At 43.1% G+C, this 19,035-nt stretch overlaps 3 protein-coding genes across 3 annotated transcripts; 1 reads left to right on the plus strand and 2 right to left on the minus strand.

Moving 5' to 3' along the window:
* Window positions 1–5,525, minus strand: adsl (adenylosuccinate lyase). The gene is made up of 12 exons (XM_088436996.1): window positions 5,088–5,525; window positions 3,136–3,339; window positions 2,911–2,955; window positions 2,673–2,752; window positions 2,436–2,607; window positions 2,238–2,284; window positions 1,990–2,080; window positions 1,850–1,919; window positions 1,560–1,707; window positions 695–875; window positions 397–573; window positions 1–292 (listed from the first exon to the last, which is right to left on the minus strand). Exons 1-12 carry the CDS (start codon window positions 5,229–5,231, stop codon window positions 206–208), a joined length of 1,446 nt encoding a protein of 481 aa, XP_088293122.1. The 5' UTR covers window positions 5,232–5,525; the 3' UTR covers window positions 1–205.
* A 226-nt stretch (window positions 5,526–5,751) lies between these two features.
* Window positions 5,752–14,898, plus strand: LOC148410758 (GTPase IMAP family member 8). Its single transcript, XM_088436995.1, has 6 exons — window positions 5,752–6,647; window positions 7,578–8,142; window positions 9,002–9,099; window positions 9,168–9,299; window positions 10,185–10,775; window positions 12,003–14,898. Exons 1-6 carry the CDS (start codon window positions 6,617–6,619, stop codon window positions 12,074–12,076), a joined length of 1,491 nt encoding a protein of 496 aa, XP_088293121.1. The 5' UTR covers window positions 5,752–6,616; the 3' UTR covers window positions 12,077–14,898.
* A 1,333-nt stretch (window positions 14,899–16,231) lies between these two features.
* On the minus strand, window positions 16,232–18,877 carry atf4b (activating transcription factor 4b). The gene is made up of 3 exons (XM_088436999.1): window positions 18,688–18,877; window positions 17,584–18,039; window positions 16,232–17,505 (listed from the first exon to the last, which is right to left on the minus strand). The coding sequence occupies exons 2-3, from the start codon at window positions 17,933–17,935 to the stop codon at window positions 16,556–16,558; spliced, it is 1,302 nt and encodes a 433-aa protein (XP_088293125.1). The 5' UTR covers window positions 17,936–18,039; window positions 18,688–18,877; the 3' UTR covers window positions 16,232–16,555.
* Between the last annotated feature and the right edge of the window lie 158 nt (window positions 18,878–19,035).

The following is a 19,035-nucleotide window of genomic DNA, read 5'->3' on the forward strand; positions in this document are numbered from 1 at the left end:
AATGAATTACATCCACCCATTATTTTAACTCAAAATCTCATGATTTATTTTTTTTTAAACAGCAGTTTGGAGTCAAAACCATTGTGCTGATGTTTTTTCTTGAGTTAGCCCGTTGTCTTCATCATGATTCCGCTTTTCAACCGCGTCGAAATGCTTCGGCTCAAGTTCATCGTCAACGTTGTCACTTTTGAAATGTGCTGACATTTTAGAGCTCAAGATCAATCTTGACATCCATTTTGGACTTGTAGGGCTCCAGTAGAGGGCGCACCTCTTCTGACAGGAATCTGACCACCTTGAGGAGACCACAATAACCACAACAGATCGTTTACATCACCATTACAGAGACTTGACAACGCGAGCAGCTCACGGTATCAGAAAATGAGAATTCAAGTTGACCTGCTGGGGAGCGCGACCGATAAAGGTCTTGGGGTCTAGTATGGCATCCAGTTGTCCCAAAATGGGAGCAAAGTAAGGGTCAGCCTGCACTCTTGACAGCAGGTCATTATCGCCGCCCTCCTGTTTGACCACAGCTGCTGCCTCCTGAGACAAGACTCGGATCTTCTCATGGCAATCCTGAGAAGACAATGTGATAAAAGTCCCTCTTACTAGCAGTCCATGGATGAATAATGTCTCCATCAAGACCATCCGAAGTATCGCTGAGAAGCATCTTAGCTCAGTTCCGGTCCGGTTTTACCTGTCTGTTGCCTCCGGCCTTCACCATGGCCATGATGATGTTTTCAGTGGCCATGAAGGGCAGCTCGTGACGGATGTGTCTTTCAATGACTTTGGGGTAGACCACCAAGCCCTCGGTGATGTTTTGCAGAGTGCTGAGGATGATGTCGGCAGTGAGGAAAGACTCGGGCAGGGAGATCCTCCTGTAGGAGCAAAAACCAGGGGAAAGATCGCAAGAATGATCCAAAACTGCTGCATAAGTAGAAGGAATTGCATGAATTAATTTACATCATCAGTCAGAGGTGAATAATGGGAAGTAACAAACTACAAATATATTGTGATAGAATTTAAGTATACTTTTTTTTTTTTTTTTTAAAAAGGCAATGATAATGATTACACTTTTGTCTTTTTAACTTAAGTACATTGTTTGCGGATTTTTGTCACACACTATGAGTGAGCATAACTAGGTGAGGGCCAAATTTGAGCTGTTATTGGCTACTCACTTGGAGCTCATTATTATTATAATTGTAAGGAAAATGTAGCATTAGAATAAATGATTGGCGTTTTTTTTAAAGAAAATTTTGTATGTAAAAAAGTACTAGTGGTATCGGTACTATTCAAGTTGAGCATTTGAACTGGCGTCGGTGTAAAAAAAAAGAGATGAATGGAACATCTCAATCTGTAGTGTAGTTAATTTACCCTCCAGTAAAATATGATTCATTAAAAAAATAAAGAATTTACGTATAAATGTATGCATTTTACTCAAATGTATGTTATTTACGCAGTATTCACAGGTTTATTCCAGACACACCACACCACTTACATGGACAAGCCAGAAAAAAAGAAAAAAAATAGCATTTCGAGAGACAGTTTGAAGTAAGGCTGACCTGTTGGCACTATCATCCAGCGTGCGCTCCAGCCACTGCACTGAGGCCGTCTGCAGTGGGTCAGCCATCAGCGCCACCAAATGTCGGGCCAGGCTACAGCAACGCTCAGCACGCATGGGGTTCCTCTTGTACGGCATGGCACTCGAACCTGCGTGGAGGAGAAACATGGCAATGTTATCATATGGCTGCTAGTATTAGAATCTATTTCAGCCAATTGAAAGTCATTTCCACTTTTATCCCCAAATACATGAAATCAATTCTGTAGTTAACGTATTAGTGAGTGGCTGTACCGATTTGTTCTTTCTCAAAAGGCTCCTCAATCTCCTTGAGGTTTGCTAGCAGGCGGATGTCAGTACAAATCTGAGGAATAACGGGTTTAGTTAAAAAAATCACCACTAGAGGGAGGCATTTCTCTGCGCGTGTACGTTACCTTATGAACAGTCGCTCCCAAACTGGCGAGGCTGGATAGAGAGTCGATGTCCACTTTACGACTATATGTCTGTCCAGTCACCAAGTAAGCTCTGTGTAGCACAGGTAGCAAATATTTAACAGCTGTAATATTTCAAAGCTGTGTAATTTGGTGCAGGTCAAATTTACAAAATCATCAACAGATGTCTGTCCGCTAAAAGCCAGACGATTGTCCAAAAGTACAAAGTGAAGTACATTTCCACAACTTACTTTTTAAAGCCAGCCATCTCTGTCACCAGCCTGTCCAGATCTTCCACCTAACAGAAAATAAATCATTCAGGATTCTATACTATGGCTGTCACTAATCTGATTTTTGACAATCTATTATCGTATTAAGTCAGCGATAAATCGATTCCCCCCCCCATTTTATTTTCATTTATACTCTACTCAGAGCTGCCCATCCGGCACCTTGTCGTGGTCTCCCTGAAAGAGCTGCAGGAAACTGGCTTGCGTGCCAGTGGTCCCCTTGACCCCGCGGAAACGCAGGTCATCGCGAGCTCGCTGCAGGTTCCGCATGTCCATGGCCAAGTCCTGCAGCCACAGGCACGCTCGCTTTCCGACCGTGGTCAACTGGGCCGGCCTGCCAGAAAAACCTGCAGTGAGGTGGCGAAGAAAACAGCGAGGAAAAAGAAATAGCCGACTTACTGGTAGTGCGTGAAGCCGAGCGTGGGGAGGTCAGAATACCTCTCGGCAAAATTTGACAGCCTGTCGATGACTCTTGCCAACTACGAAACAGAAAAAACAATCCCGAGTATGAATTGAATGTAAGCATAAGAAAGAGTAAATCGTGGGACATGTGAGACGGAGAATTCCCTAAAGACTAATTGTGCTGATTTAATTGATTGCATGGGTGCACATTTGCGGCCATGCAGCTGAGCCTCACCTTGGGTAAAAGAATGTCAAATCCGTCACGCAGCATAATTAGATCCTGAGGAGCAAGAGCAAAATATGTGACGGACCGCATGCAGTCACCTTTATGAACACATGGTGATATCATAGATATTAGTGCCAGTTCTAGTAAAACACGCTTCAAAAAATATCCGACAGGATCTATCATGTTAAATACGCGTATGCGCTTTTGGGGGAATTTCAGCTTCATGGCCATTACCGTGTTGTCTCCCACGTAACAGGAAGTAGCTCCCAGGTGGATGATGGGCGCTGCGGCAGGGCAGCAGTGAGCGAAGGTGTGCACGTGAGCCATCACGTCATGCCTGAGCTTTCGCTCCTCCTCCGCTGCCATGCCGAAGTCGATGTCCTCCGCGTGGCTCTCCATCTCCGCAATCTGCTCGTCCGTGATGGGCAGCCCCAAAGACTGAGGAGGCGACAGATTTTTTATGGACTGACCTCTTGAAATCATTCGTCAATTTCAGTCATAGAGGATTTAATAATTAGGTGTTTGTTTGGGTTGTAAATCATTTCCAAACTATGTGCACCACGAATATGACGTATACTCCATTATTTTTTTTGAGTAACCCTAAATAAAGTGCAGATATTCCACTGTGTTTTCCTGACTTTATTTCTTGTGCTTTGTAGCAGAAGCCTAAAGGTGTTGTTCTAAAACTGAATGCAAATTGTTACTAATTCCTTCCAATTTATTTAAAGCCCCAGATAGAGATTAAGAAAACAGCATCAAAGCATGATGCAAGTAAACATTAATATTAATGCATATTAATTAGGACTTAGCTGATTACTCGGCTCTATGAACAACAGCTAAAAATAATCATCCAAATGGTCGATATTTGCTGATTGTTTTAACATTTTACCTCTATGTACTTTAACTACCATTTACTGCAGTTGTTTACAATGAACGCAGGCGTCATTATTTATTCCCCATAAATCAAAAATTTTACTTCTGCATTCAACCAATCGCACTTCTCAAGGTTTATGGGATGTAATTTATCTGTTTTTTGGGTATAATTTGTTCTGGGGGAGAAGATTTCTTGTTGGTAAAACATACTTTAATTCAATAATTACACATTGGATTTCCAGATCCCCCATCAAGGAAATGTCTCTGAATGTCAAAGCCTATTTTATGTACTCGCTTAACGGCAGCAGGCAATGTGGTTCCAATTACAGGGTTATTTGAGCATTTGTTCAGGACTGTTTAAGATGTGGAAAAGAAGCTCCCTGCTATTGATTGGATTATCTTTCCCCAATGTCGAAGAGGCATGTGACGTCTTTGTGACATGAGTTACTATCCCGATTAGATTGAGTTGAGGCTTTTTTTGTTCAATTACAAGGGCCATGTGATGGGTACGACTATAAAATAGATTAACTTGGAAACTCTGCATCATCCCTAAAACCATTCACGTGTTCAAGCCCTAGCTTGTTAAAGCTCGGTATGTTTCACTGTTCTCATGGAGCACACAAACTACATTCATCTCAAATAGGTCAACAAAGTTTAGCTCAGTTGAAGTGCCATTCAGAGGAGCGATCTCAAAGTGAGGTCTCGTGTTCCCGACACATTCTTTGCACACCATTTTTACACAGCAGCTAGCTCAAACCTTGTACCTCAAGAGGAATGCCTAAAAGTTCATGTCATTAGTTAACGTCGTCATGCCTTCAATATGATCAATCAATTCTTGCTGAGTTTTGTTTTTGTTGCAGGACACAAGCATCCAAGAATCAAGAGATTATTTGGAAACATCAATGTGTGCTCACTGACTCAGTATAAATAGGAAAGTGTGTACTTGTTTAAATTATTTTTATTATTACTTTGCAGGGCTACCAATATGCTCATACTGTATGTATGCCATTACTTCTGTAAAATTAGATAATTTGTGAAGAATATAGCACATCAAGCAAGCAAAGTCAGATAGTACCACTAATCCCGTATGCAAGTGTCATTAAAAATATTCATATTTTATTTTATTGCGTATCACGTATAGATACTATATGTGTAACAGTGAGTGTGGTGTGAGGCTCCTTTAAACTATTTTTAGCGTAAGCAACTTGATCTTCCTTGGTGAAGGTCGATACCTTAATACTTATGCAGACTATGCATTTATATGCACTTATTGCAACAATAATTGGTCATTGTCCAAAGACAAAATGTCAAACCTTCTCAGCCTTTGCGAGGTAGATCCACAGCTTCCTCCACGTTGTGAACTTCTTCCTATCGCTGAAGTTGTACGCCATTTCCTTGCTGGCATATCTTGACACCAGTGGAGATCGGTACTTCATGAATTCGTCAGCTCCAGCCATAATTCTCAACTGGGATTGTGCTCGAGATGCTCGTCAGAGTCCTTTCACGCGGACGCACGCTAATCAATTTGCGACTTTAGCTTCTTTCACAGGTTGCACGCGGTTTTACGACACTGTGAGCTGCTCTACGGCGTGTGGTTTGTGACATTTGTGTCGACATACGGAAAAGTGGTGCGGAGCGCATACGAACTTTGTTATAATATACAACTTACTCTCACAATATATAAAAAAATAAAAATGTGCAAAAGTTCTGTTTTGTTTAGATTCTCATCCTGGTGATTTTAGTTCTCAAAGCTTTAATCGAGGGAATTGGGTTCTTGTTTGTTAAGGTTATAATTTTTTTATCTTCGCGTGTTTGTTTTTTTTTTCCTAAAATGACTGGCAATTATGCAGCTATGCTGATAGGATAAAGGGTGGAAGAATAAACAATTCCCAGCTGTCCGTGAACGTTGTCTTACGTCACCGTGCCCACGATTTTATCTGTAAATTGATTATTTAAACGTTTTACTGGGAATTTAATCTTTTCTTCTTTGCAATACCTAATAATCCCCATTCATCCGTGAGAAAGAAATGCACGAAAAGGGACACTGCTTTCAATGTAGAAAATTAAGCGTGTGTGTTATATAACGTGGCTATTCATGCATTTTATGTGACCGTTCGAATTTATTCATGCGGCGTAGGCCTACGTCATCTGTCTGCGGGCGTTCTATAAACAGTTGTTTGATGCAGCAGCTGCAGGATACATTTAGCTGTAAATAAGGTGTTCTTGCAAATCTTGCAACACCGCACTCCTTGCTCTCTTTCTCTCTCTCTCTCTCTCGCTCTCTCTCTCTCACGCTCTCTCTCCCCATCTGTCTATCCGTCGTTCTATCCGTCCTCCTGACTGCAGTCTCCATCCGCTGCCCACAGATGCTGCTGCTGATACTGCTGAGCAACAGCGTTCTCTTTTGCTTACAATGTGATTAGACATCCTATAATTGCTGCTTAAAGGTGGACTACACGGGTGCACAGAGGTTGCTCAATCTACTCAGATAGATATATGAGACAAAGAGGGAGCTGACACAGCAGAGAAGTGGGATAAGAAACAGAGGAATGGCAGAAAAGGTTGGGGCAAAGGGTTAAATAATTACAAAAAGAAGTGGGAGGGTGAGTTTGAATGGCAGGGAAGGATAGGCAAGGGAGGAAGACCACAGAGGGCTACGCTGCAGTAGAATGATGGTCAGAGAAGAAGAGCACTTGAGCCGCCAGCTTTCTGCACTCTGCTCAGGATCCATCGCCGCTCAGTCCTCTCTCTGAAGAGGCTACAAGAGGAATCCACGGTGGAGGCAAGAAGGAGACGGAGGAGGGGGGCTGAGGAGGAGGAAGCCAGAGGTTCTACACACAAAATGGCTGCTGTGTCCTCTGCTTCTGACACTGGTACGTGATTTTTCATCCTTAGTCCCACACCTTCAGCTCGGGCTCTCTCATTCCATCAATGAATTTGAGTTGGAAATTCTTGACAGTGTCAGTCTCAATCCTGAGAAACTGTTGCTTTAGTCCTCATGTGTTCAGAGGCACACAAGGAGCGTGTCAGTAGCACTTAGGAGCCAGATGGCTCACTAAGCCTCGCTCTCCCCCACATATCGTCCCCCTTTATACCAACCACCCCTGCAGAGCCATTTGCCTTTTGGAATGTGTAACATTTTCAGTCTTGACGTCTTATCACAATGTGTATCTTTGTCTTTTAACTTTTATCTGAAAAATCATATTTGTGTATATGTGGTTCCCGGAAAGTGCCATCAGTTCTCTCTGACTGGTATTTATTTTCAGACATAAAGACAACAAAAAGAAGGCATGCTGAGAGGCACGATAGAAAGGCACGGGTGAAAATATAAAGTTCTGAAGCAGGAAAGGAGCTCAGATAAGGGATGCAAGGACAAAATTTTAGCCAAAGAAAAACTCCCTGGGAGCAGGGTTAGGGTTAGGGTTATAAAAAACTCCAAAAACAATCCACAACACCTCTAGTAATAGTCTTCAAGTGTTTTACGCCACACGGGTCTGTAATAGGCCAAGGTAATGTACCAAAATGTGGCCGAGGTTATGTTTCTAAAAATCAATTTCAATAAAGCTGCACTGATTAATCATTGATAATTGATTATCAAATGATATATATATAACAAATTTTTGAATGTTGAAGACAACTTGCAAGTTTGGTATTAAGCCAGAAACATGAAGCCAAATCAACATTTTGCGGGCCACACAAAATAGCGTGCCGGACCGGATCTGGCCCCCAGGCCTTGAGTTTGACACCTGTGGTCTAGGGACCAGTTTCTGCTCTCAACTACTTCTTGCCGATCTCCCATATAGTTTCAACAGGCGAGGCCAGGGGCCGTCACCCCCCTGAACGCCGGCTGCTGATCCTCGGTGGTCCCAAATCTGGTAAGACCTCCTCAGCCAACACCATCCTGGGAGAAGAGGTCTTCGACGCCGGGACGGAGACTACTCACAGCAATGTCGGCCAGACGGAGATCTTCGGCCGTCGCGTCACGGTGGTAGACACGCCCCCATGGGTGGTCCCCAGCGACGCGGAGGACGACAGCGAAGCGGACGATAATGGGAACACCGGCGCCGAGTCGGAGAGCCCGCCGAGACCCCCGCCAAGCCTGGATAGTGAAGGGCCCTGCATGGGGGCCATCCTGTGCCCTCCTGGACCTCACGCAATTCTGCTGGTGGTGTCCGTCACGCAGCCGTTCACCGACACCGAGCGGAGAGCCGCTGAGGACCAGCTGGGAGCCTTGGGGGGCGGAACATGGAGATACTCCATGGTGCTCTTCACTGGAGTGGACAAGCTACAGAAGGGCGTCTTCATTGAGGAGCACATAGCAAACACGGGAGAGGCACTGCAGTGGCTGGTGGAGAGATGTGGAAGCAGGTACCTTATCCGATGCTTATTTCTGTCCCCGCCGTTATGCGCCATCAAGCTGTCTATATTACTCCCATATTTATAGTGAAATGCGTGTAATAAAATAAATGTTGTTATTAGTTCTCATAAAACCCTGACTGCATGGTTTGATACAGAATGATGCATTCATGGCCTCCTCTCAATGAGGGGGTAGGACACTCTGGTCCCCTTACGGAAAAATTCATTGCCCCAAATGCTTGATCTCATTTTCAACATACACCTCAAGAAAGAACTAGTATAACAGAGATTAAAAGATTGACCAACATTAAAGACTTCATGAACATTCCCCTGAATAAATAATCCAGAACTTTCTGAAATTGTGTAGAAACTCAGAGATTAAAGGTTATTCCAGTGTTCTATGCGGCAGCACGAGTCAAAACACGACAGTCTGATGTTAAGATGACAGCGTGGCAAAATGCGCCTACGTAAATTGGTTAAAAAGGGGTGAAATTTGCTGCTCAATTCATATACCACAAAGACAATATTGGGAAATTGCCAAGTATCCCAATACTTTAGATCAAGATTTTGGCTAGCTTACGCAAACAATACAGCATAGCAAACAACCCTTCAGGCTGATTTTGTGTCAAGTGTTTTTACCGCTTCCACTAATCAGCTAAACAATGATGAGTCTTTCATAACGCGCAAACAAAAGGTGCTGAAAACAATAACCTCATTACGGCTGAGCCACAGTTGATTTCCAAGAACAAGATCAAAATCCTTAGAAGACAGGAAGTGTGTTTACTATTCAGAAGCCTGAGTTAAATTCACCCAAAATGAGAGAGAAAGAGCAAATGTGACTTTTGATTGAGCGTCCTTTCTATTCTTGCAGGTACCACGCTTTTGATAACAGCTGGAAAGACACGGAGGATAATACGCAGGTTCCCGAGTTGATGGAAAAGGTGGAGGAAATGATCACCGACAATCAAGGTTCGTTGATATCATTTTAGCTTTGATTTCACTTCCTCCTGAGACATGATGGTCCGCTTCTTGCGCAGGCTGGTACTTTGAGGTCAACGAGTTGATTTTGCTGGAGGAGGAGCAGGCAAGGAGAGCTTTGGAAGAGGAGAGGATGAGGATGGAGGAGCATGCTAGACAGAGGGAGCAGATGATTGGAGGTCCTCCCAGAGGTATTTGAGTGTGTGTTTAATGTGTGTAATGGAGAAATATGAGCGCACATGTGTCCCAGTGCTTCCCCTGGAGAGAAAAATTGTTACCACGCCATTGTAACATAGTTAGTATTGGTGTGAAGCATTTTCAAAAAGAATTAGCTAAATTGCCCCACTAAAATGGGAGAATAATTTTTTTTGCAGATTTTAAGGGGATATTGTCCTCTTTTAGCCATTTGCAGCTGTATAAAGCTAATATTTTGTTTTTTTTATGTTTTGTTTCTCATTTATAATACCTTTAAAGATGCCTGCCAGCTTCAGATGAAATGAAATGTGCGCACAATTCAGTTCATGGCTCAAGCTTGCCAACATCACATGACCAAACCCATAAAACTCGGGAGCCATAATCGATCATTACCCGAGCAACTGTGATGTCATTTTCAGCCGATAACAAGGAGCAAAAAGTGTTTTTGAAGGTGTTTTCATAGCTGTACATGAAAAATAATGAAGTTATCAAACTAAAATTGGATATTGCAAAATAAGTCAAGTATTGCTTTAAATATATGCGAAAACATAAATGATCCATAACTGAATCGTTAGTGATGCGTTTTATGATGAATACTTTCCAATAGACATTAAAATTCAATAGTCTTGATATTCATTCCCAGGTATATTTGAAATGTTTGTGCAAAGGAGGTTCTAAAAATTGCTGGTACCAAATAATTAGGTCCTAAAATAATCGATGACTAGATCATCGATTATTTTAGTACTTCATTAATTGAATTGATTACTTTAGTACTTATTTCATTTAGTGGCAGCCTTTTGTAAACTTGAAAAGAAAAAAACACTCATGAAGGTTTTCCCTCATTTTTTCTTTTCCCTCATTTTTTTCTCGCCTGCTGTCAGAACTGAGGCTGCTGCTGTTAGGCTGGAAGGGTGTTGGAAAAAGCTCCGTGGGGAACGCCATCCTGGGCCGCCGCTTCTTTGAGTCCGGCCAGGAGACGGACCTCTGCCTCCGGAGGCAGGCGCTGGTGTCCGGTCGGCGGGTCACCATTGTGGACACCCCGGGTTGGGACTGGTTCTCCGTGCGGCGCACCCCCAAGCGCATCCGTCAGGAGTCGCAACGCGGCGCCGCCCTTCTGCGACCGGGGCCCCACACGCTGCTGCTGGTTCTCCCCGTCGTCTCCTCCCTCACCGCCAGGAAGAGGAGAACCCTCCTGGCCCACATCGAGACTCTTTTCGGCGACACCGCCTGCCTCCACACCATGGTACTGTTCAGCTGCGGGGACTGGCTGGGCCGAACGCCCATCGAGGAGCACATTCTCAGAGGGGGCCGGGAGCTCCAAAGACTGCTTGAGTACTGTGGGAACTATTACCATGTCTTGGACAGTAAGACGCCGGGCAAGGACAGGAGCATCTCAAACCTCCTGGATAAGATTGAGGAGATGATCAGGGAGAACGGGGACAAGGCCTTCCTCCCTGTGCAGACCGAATGGTGTAAGTTTTGCGATTTGAACTCCAATACATTATTGATTGTCCATAGATAACGTCTACGGTATCTAGGGGTGGGAATCGTTGACTGAAAACTTATGTAAATAATAATGGCAAAAGTAACGGTCCTGCATATTTATATATTCATGAACTTGAAATAGGAATATTTATTATGTCATTTGCATTATGGGAGCCTAGGCTAGGCCAATCATTGCGAATGTCAAAAGGTGCCCGCTAGCGCCACCCGGTGGTTTTGGTGTGTCGACACAAAAATTTCTATTGCGCGCCATTCGCGAGTTGCTGTTGAAAGGATAAATGCGAAAATTGGAAGAAATTGATGATAAAATATTGGTTTTTCAATTTGTCTAAATTTGACAATGTTTCCAATTTTGAATGGCAGTAAATAAGCCTGACATGGGCCAAATTTGACACCTATAGGGTGTACCTCTTGTTTGCAAGCATATAGAAGGGACAGCGGCATCATGTTTTGACAATCTATGCAATATTTTAGCCCCCTAGTGTTTTTTTGCATGCTTTTCCTTTGATATCACGCATCAAAAAAATCACAGTCCAAGTTGAGTCAAAATTTTCTTTAAAAATATTCTTAATATATGTCAGCTTTTATAGATTGATAGAAAGCTCACATTGTTTAGATATTTGCTTATCATTTACATTTAATGCAGCGATGAACCTTTTTTATGTGTGAGTTTGAAATGACCGACTACATTTGAATGCACCATGTAGTTAGCCTACAGACTTGTTGCTGTGTTGTACAGGTTTTTAGGGTCCTTAATTAGCAACTGAATATGCATTTTTTTACCTAACCCTAACCTGATGGCTTCACTTCTCTTTTCTGCGAGTAAACTGCATTGTCACATTGATAAATTCATTTATATCAAGGTCCACGCAATCAGCTACTTACTAAAGTCACTTGAGCTTATTTACAATGTTTAATTGAGTTCTTATGTTCCATGCGGTGTTTCGGCGGAATGGTGGCATTTCATCACAAGTCAATTGAATATGGAATTTTGATTTGATTGACTGGAGTGAATCGTTATGACAACTAGAAAGTCAAAGGACCACTCTCGCTAAATCCCGCATTAGTTCGCTGTACGCCGGTGATTGAACTGCTGACATGAATGAAAAGCTGGAGGACACCACGGCGCATGGGACCGCGTGCCGCTGTTGCCTTGTCATCAACATTGCCTAATTGAATTGTGTTGCATTTGACAGTGAGCGAGGAGAGCTCTTACTCATCCGACAACACCGAGCCAGAGGACGACTGTCGAGGGTGCCAGCTGCAGTGATGAAAGTCAAAGCTAAGAGCTCCTTTGTGCGTTTACTACTCTTCTGAGCGTCCGCTCGCTCGGACAAAATCTAACCTCATGTACCTTTGGTCTCATCTCGATGGACGTTCTAGATGTTTTGAGATAGAAAGCGGGTTCGGAGCCGTGGAGCTACCAGTGTGAGGTAAACGTATTTGACGGGCAAACTCGTTTGAACGTTCTTACGAGTACGTTTGAATAAGGGCTGAGAGAAATGGCCCAAAAAAATAAAAGCAATTTTGATCCACTTTAGCTGAATAAATCATTTATTTAAATGTTTGTCAACAATACTGTATTCTGATTTAAAATCAGTTTTAAAGATAAAATAATCATTTATAGATAGGAGGGGGGAAAAGCTGTTCATAGTCTATGCATTACTTGCTTAATTGTCACAATTAACTCGTTAGAAACTATTGTAAATATGTCTTTGAAATCACACATCCAGCATTCTCAAATTTGCGCAAAATCTCAATTTCACAATTTAGCTCATTTTTAAAATGAAGTATTGAATTAATTTTATTTGTGTGTTCCCTGTGCATTTGTTGATTGTATTTTTAATTATATTCACATATAGTTTCAAACATGTTCAAATGCACCTGCAAATATGTTTGAACGTACTGGCAAATACATTTGAATGTACCTTGTAAGCTTAATGCTAAAAACAGCATTTTTTTTTCTTCTCATGATCGCCGCCACCCCTGTGGCATTATGGGAACAAATTCCATGTTTTTAGCATTTAGCCTACAAGTACAAATATATTTGAAAATATTTTTGAACATATTCATAAATACATTCAAATATACATGTAAATATATCCAAACATACTTGCAAATGCTAGCAATGCAGCATTTTTTTTCCTCACAAGGCTACGAGGTGTGTTCGTCAACACCCCATGCCATTATGGAAACAAATGCTTTGTTTTTAACAATCGACCTAATAGTGCATTTGAACATATCTGAATATATACTTGAAGATATTCTAAATGCGTTTGAACATGCGTGCAAATAAGTTTGAACATACTTGTAAGCTAAATGCTAAAAATGTAGCATTTTTTTCCACGCAACGGTATTAGCATTGGGGCTACTTGTACATTTGGAAGTATTTGCAAGTACAATTCAACATAAAAATTCTTGCATATATGTTCAAACGGGTCTGCTAATCAAAAATGCTCCGAGGTTCCATGGCGAATGCTTTTTGTTTGAGAAAACCACTGATCACTTACGAGCACTCGTGCGGAGGATACGATCCATGAATATATTTACGAAATGAGGTGCCGCAGCAAAATCCTCTCTGTAACCTTATGTTCAATCCACACACCGTTAAGATTTAGCGTCGAAGACGAGTGATGCGGCCACCGAGCACATCTGATTTCTAATCCATAGCAATCATGAAGGGATTTGTCCGAGATGACGTTATCTTGCGAAAACAGCTTGTTGCCTTTCATGTCTACTCGAAGACGAAGTGCAGGGACGCTTCCTTCTGTTCTTGCGCTTCTCATTTTCAGAAGAGCGTCAACGCTGCATCTCCCGCTCTTTGATTCCACTTTGTAGGGAAACGCTTCTGTAAAAACTGAACCCATTGAACGCCAAATCAAAACAATTACGGTGCCAGCTGATAGATGAGAAAATCTACTGGGGGCGGAGTGCGCTCGCCAATGTTTGCTGACTTGCGCCAGTAGGCCTCTGCACATTAAAGCGAATCGTTTAGTGACAACTATGAATCCCGGGCGAGATTAAAATTGTAAGAATGCTTCCTTCGTTAATATTTGATTTGTTTCTGCTCGGCGAGTCAGGGTTGAAGCCATCGCTCTCTCTCGGGTAAAACCTGGCACATTCGCAGGAAAGCTTGCTGGGTAATGCTGATTGAAATGCTGCAGGCATGGGTCACATAAAATCAAAAGTGCTGCTTTGCAACATCTAAAGGAGCGTCTGCGCTTTGATTCTTTTGTGCTAGTAGATCATGATAGTCCATTAAGCAAATTGAGTCGTAAATATAATCTCGTCTCGCGATAGCCTCACACTCGAGATGGACAAAAAAAACTCGACGGGGTCGGCTACGTAGGAAGCAGCGCGAGGAGCCACCCAGGCTCCGCGTGGCCATTTGCGCTAATGCGTCCGGCCCCGCGTGTTTGTCGACGTGCCTCAGCATCAAAGCGCGATAGCGGGAGTACAGCCTCGATGCGCGGCTGTTTCTTCTAGAAATATGTCAAGCTTTCGCATGCTACACAAACCGCATAACCTCATGAATCGCCGGAAAACCCGAACTAGGGCTACCAAGGAACTTTTTCTACGGAATAAATCTGCTATATAAACAAACAAGATACTATAAGGCATGCTAGAACATTGCATGCGGATAAATGAGGCCCTGGAGATTTGATACAGTAGCTGACATCTCTTCCTTCCACCTGCTTGAGAACACCCACGAGAATATTTGGTCGGCCTTCACGTCCCTGTACTTTTTACAGCTGCAAGCGAAAATAATAAAACCTTTGGCTTTAGTGACTCGGCGCTTCGTCTAATTATATAGCCTACTGCAGCATGACTTAACAATTTGATATGTGGATGTTTCAATCATTCGTTGGAATCGGGAGTGTTCCTCTGTGGCTTTATTGTATATGCAGTGTAACATTTACAGTATAAAGTATGTTCTGATGTGGCTTTTAAGTGAAGCATTTTGCACTATGTAAGTTTTGCCACTTCACTGTAGCTCAAAGTGATGTTACTTGATGTGTTGTTTCTCGTAATGGTAATGAGAACATCAGCAGCACTTTCTTCATTGTCATACAATAAAAGATACTGATATATTGTTGTGTACTGTGTATCTGGCTTTCATTTTACGTGTGGATGTGTTTTTAATTTTGATTAATGGCGATACTATCAAATATTTAGTCCATTTTTCACAGTACAACATACTCCATATGTCATACACTCACTGTATTTGTCATGCACATTATACTAATTTATGTTCAGATCATAAAAGTGACTATGGGTTTTTTTCTGACATAGTGAGATTTGCACACATGATTTTCCGACAAGTAGGCTTTAAGAGATCCAGTATTGCTTTGACAAAAAGGTTAAGTACGAAGAGATTGTTACTGAATGATGTTATTGAATATCCGCAAACTGGAAGATCAGATAACTAAACCAAGTAAATAGGTTAGCAGGCGTTCGGTATTTACGCAACATGCAAGGCAACAGTTTGATTTTATCGATACCAAACTTCCTCAAACAAAAATAAAATCTTGAAGCTGGTGACAGGTTGCATAAGTTTATCATGTATTTGTGCATGATAGGCAGCAGATATGACGCAGTTCATATTTGTTTGCGCAGCGGTGACATGTGTTCAAAAGAAAGACGACAGATGTTGTCTCGATGACAGTCTTGTGTATTTAATATTGATGAAACACCTGAAGCAATCAGTATTTCCCCCTTAACAATTAAATGAGAATTTTCTTCACTTAACTTTGTCCGGTTAATCGAAGACAATCTCTTACATCTTTGTCGATGTAGATCACCAATTACACATTTGAGAGCATTTTCAAAAATATTTTTACCTGAGGGTGATGTGTTTCTGAGGCTAGGTTCACGCTGCGGGACTTAATGCTCATTTTTTTGTGTGAAATCCGATTTTTCTTGAGGTCTTTCACAATTCCAAATACATTAAACGCAACCTGCATGTAAAAGCCAAAAGGTTCATACCTTTCCCGCATGCGCATGAGGTCATAATTACGTCACTGACTGCGGGCGCGCTTTGGGTGTTTACGGAAGTACTTAGCAATGGCTGTCACGGCAAAGGCGGAATGTTTTCAATGTTTGATGAGGGTAAATTAAAGAGGGCTAAAGTGAGGTTTTTCTGTCAAGTGCGTCTCTCGCTAGCTCACTGAGACGCAGAACCTCAGTGTAGCGAGATATCTGAATCGTCTTTGGTATTACTCACTTTGCAAAAGGTCAGCAGCAGGCATCAGCTTTTTCTCAACGTAGAAGAGCCAGACCCACTCGTCGGACCACATTTGTGCAGTCTTATCAAACGAGCACACTCGGGTGATGTCAAACCTAGGGCTAATTTTTATTTTTGCAAGGGCGGGAATTCATGTTGCAGTGAGACTCAAACCCACCCCGTCCTCACAGGGAACCAATATTTAACCAATTTTCAATTTTATTTTCAAGTCATAATACAGATGGTTTTCATAATACATATTTAAAAGAGCTTACAAGGCCCACTACAATAACGTTTAGGCCCAAAGATGAGAAACATGCAAGACAAGGACCATGTTGATTAAAACTGCACCGGAAGCTACTCATTACATTTGAATACTATTTAAATGGAGATACTCAGCATGTGCTATACTTAAAACTCAGGATATGATGTGCACAAATCATACAGTAGAGGTTAGTTGTGCAACAGACAAAAAACAGTGAGCGTTTACTCTTAAACGCCTGCTTTAACACCTCCCGTCAGTGCTCAATGTCCGATTTTCAACCTTGCCAGACGGACTTCCTCCATGAGCTCTTTGAGGTACTCAATCTCTCTCGCCATAGATTCCGCCTTCTCTTTCAGCTCTACGTTCTTCCTCTCCAGCGCTGTGTGCTCTGTGGACAGGGCATCCTGCTCTAATCTTTTTTTCTGCCGGTAGCGAGTGGCCGCCGTCTTATTCTGCTCCATCTTCTTCAATTTCTTATTCTTCGGTGCCTTCAAAGTTTCTCTTTCATCTGAAGCTGGGAATGACTTGACTTTGACTGAGGGTAAGGGCGGCTTATCTTTTTGTTTGGGGTCAGGGTATGGTCGGGCTCTGGAGGACCTCGGCGGAGGCGAGGCAGGGGGGGAGGAATGATCAACGTTGGACCGAGTGGACGGAGCGGCTGGTGCCCGCCCGTCATCTTTAGGAGCCAGCACAAGGACAATTCGGGTGGGCGAAAGGGAAAGCACAACCCTTTGGACCTGAGGTACCGCGGTTGCAACCGCCGGCTTCACCTCATCCATAGGAACATCCACTTCACTACCTAGGTCCAGGGTGTAAGCAGGGGATGAAGGAGAGTCAACATATGGGGAGGAAGAACTTGGGGAGTCAGTAGATGCGGGTTCTGATTTGATTTCCAACTCCTCTTGGGGATCTGGGATAGATGGCGCGGGGGAGGGAACACCACACGCATCGTCGTGGGATGCCGGTTCTGCTGAGGAGATGACCGAATCAGAACCATCAGAGGGTGAGCGAGGAATATCTGGTGAAGGAGCAAGACTTGACAGAGTAGGAAGTGAGTCGAGCTCAATGGGGCAATCAAGGGAGGCCAGGAGGTCGCTTGGATCACTGGCAGACTCTTCGTTAGGACTGCAGGCGTCTATCAGTGACTCCAGGTCAAAGTCACTCAGATCCACCCTTTCAGCCATCCAGTCCAGGTCACCAAACACATCATCTGCGGGTAAAACGGGCACCATTAGAAAGTGTGGTTTTCGCCGTCGGCAAGCCTGAGAATACATCATAAGATTGTTACCTTTGCTGTCAGCTGAGACCGCCTCAGAATCTCTCAACTGCCCAGATTGGGCCAACCAGGGGAATGGAAGCGGGTCAGATGCGAACCCACTTTTCCCCTGGAGGACAGCCGGCGGTGAACGAGGGGGAGAATAGAAGGGAGGGGGAGAGGAAGAAGACAGAAATGAGGAGTTGAATGGTGACACCGGTGATGCGACTCCATCCACTGAGGTTTGTCCTCCTTTGCGATGGTCCTCTTGATCAGGGTGAAATGGAACTGAGCGCATAGCGTCAGCCATGGGAGAGGAAGGCTCCCATAGAAGGGCCTCCATGTCTTCCAGGCCAAACAGTGAGCTTGTCATCGTCATGGTCATAGTGGCTGTTGTTGGTCACAAGAGGTGCGCGTGACAATGTTCTGAGGGTGCCGAACTCTTTGTTGCTGTCGTGTGCAGCAGTGCTGAGGGTTTCCACGTGGGACCTGGAAACACACAAATAAATTGGTTACAATTACTATCGCCATTATTTACTTTTTAGTTAATTTGTTAAAAAAAAAATAGACCACAACAGATAAGGAACGTGTATTATTTTTATTAATTAAGTCATACATTCAAATATTAAGTTCATAAGATATATGCGGTAGCATTGACAACTGCCCCCATCACTGCAGTGAAAAAGCTGCAAGTCACGTGTTTACATTCTCGTGACGTCAGTCATTCCCGAAAAAGGTCAAGGCGTTCCCCTCCCCCACCCACACAAAGCCGCCATTTTAACACGAGGTAATTATCTTTCCACAGCCACGTAGGCACATCAAAGTAGCACAGTTAATATAACTTACAATATGAAATCGAAATATTTCCCAAATTTAACGTGTTTACGATGGGGAAGAATTATGTCACTGATCAAAATATACATCAAAACATTGCTCCAACATGTCGCGAATTGCGTCAGCCAAGGTCAAGCCCTCAAAAGACAATTTTTTCAATCTCTTGCGATTAATAACATTTACGAAGGACGTATACTTGAAATGTACTAGGGTGTGTTATACCACGACGTTGTCGGCAATGGCGGCCCCGTAAGGCCCAAAACACGATAATAAGGAAGTCGCGACTTAAAAATGAATACTTACGACATTTTCGCTGAATTTGAAGTAATTCAGTGCACTGGTTGGATGCACTGGTTTGTTGGCTGCTGCTGGGTCGCTGCACACTTTCACACTGCCATTTCGGCAAAATAGATCGATATCCGCGGAAGATGAACTGTCGACTTGGTGCTGTGCGGAAGTCAAAATGGCGCTCGGTGAACCGTCGCAAAGTTAAAACAGGGTTCCGCCCTTTAGTATCCTTCCGCGTAATGATTGTTGGCGATCAATCCGCTAAGGACTATATTTCGTCATGTGACGTTTTTTCCGCTTCCTGGGAGCGATATAAATAAAAGAATAACCGCCACTTTTTTCTGATTCAAAGATGTATTCAAA

Source organism: Hippichthys cyanospilos, chromosome 16 (genome assembly GCF_059441005.1).
Source record: "Hippichthys cyanospilos isolate Australia breed blue-spotted pipefish chromosome 16, RoL_Hcya_1.0, whole genome shotgun sequence".
Taxonomy (NCBI): Eukaryota; Metazoa; Chordata; class Actinopteri; order Syngnathiformes; family Syngnathidae; genus Hippichthys; species Hippichthys cyanospilos.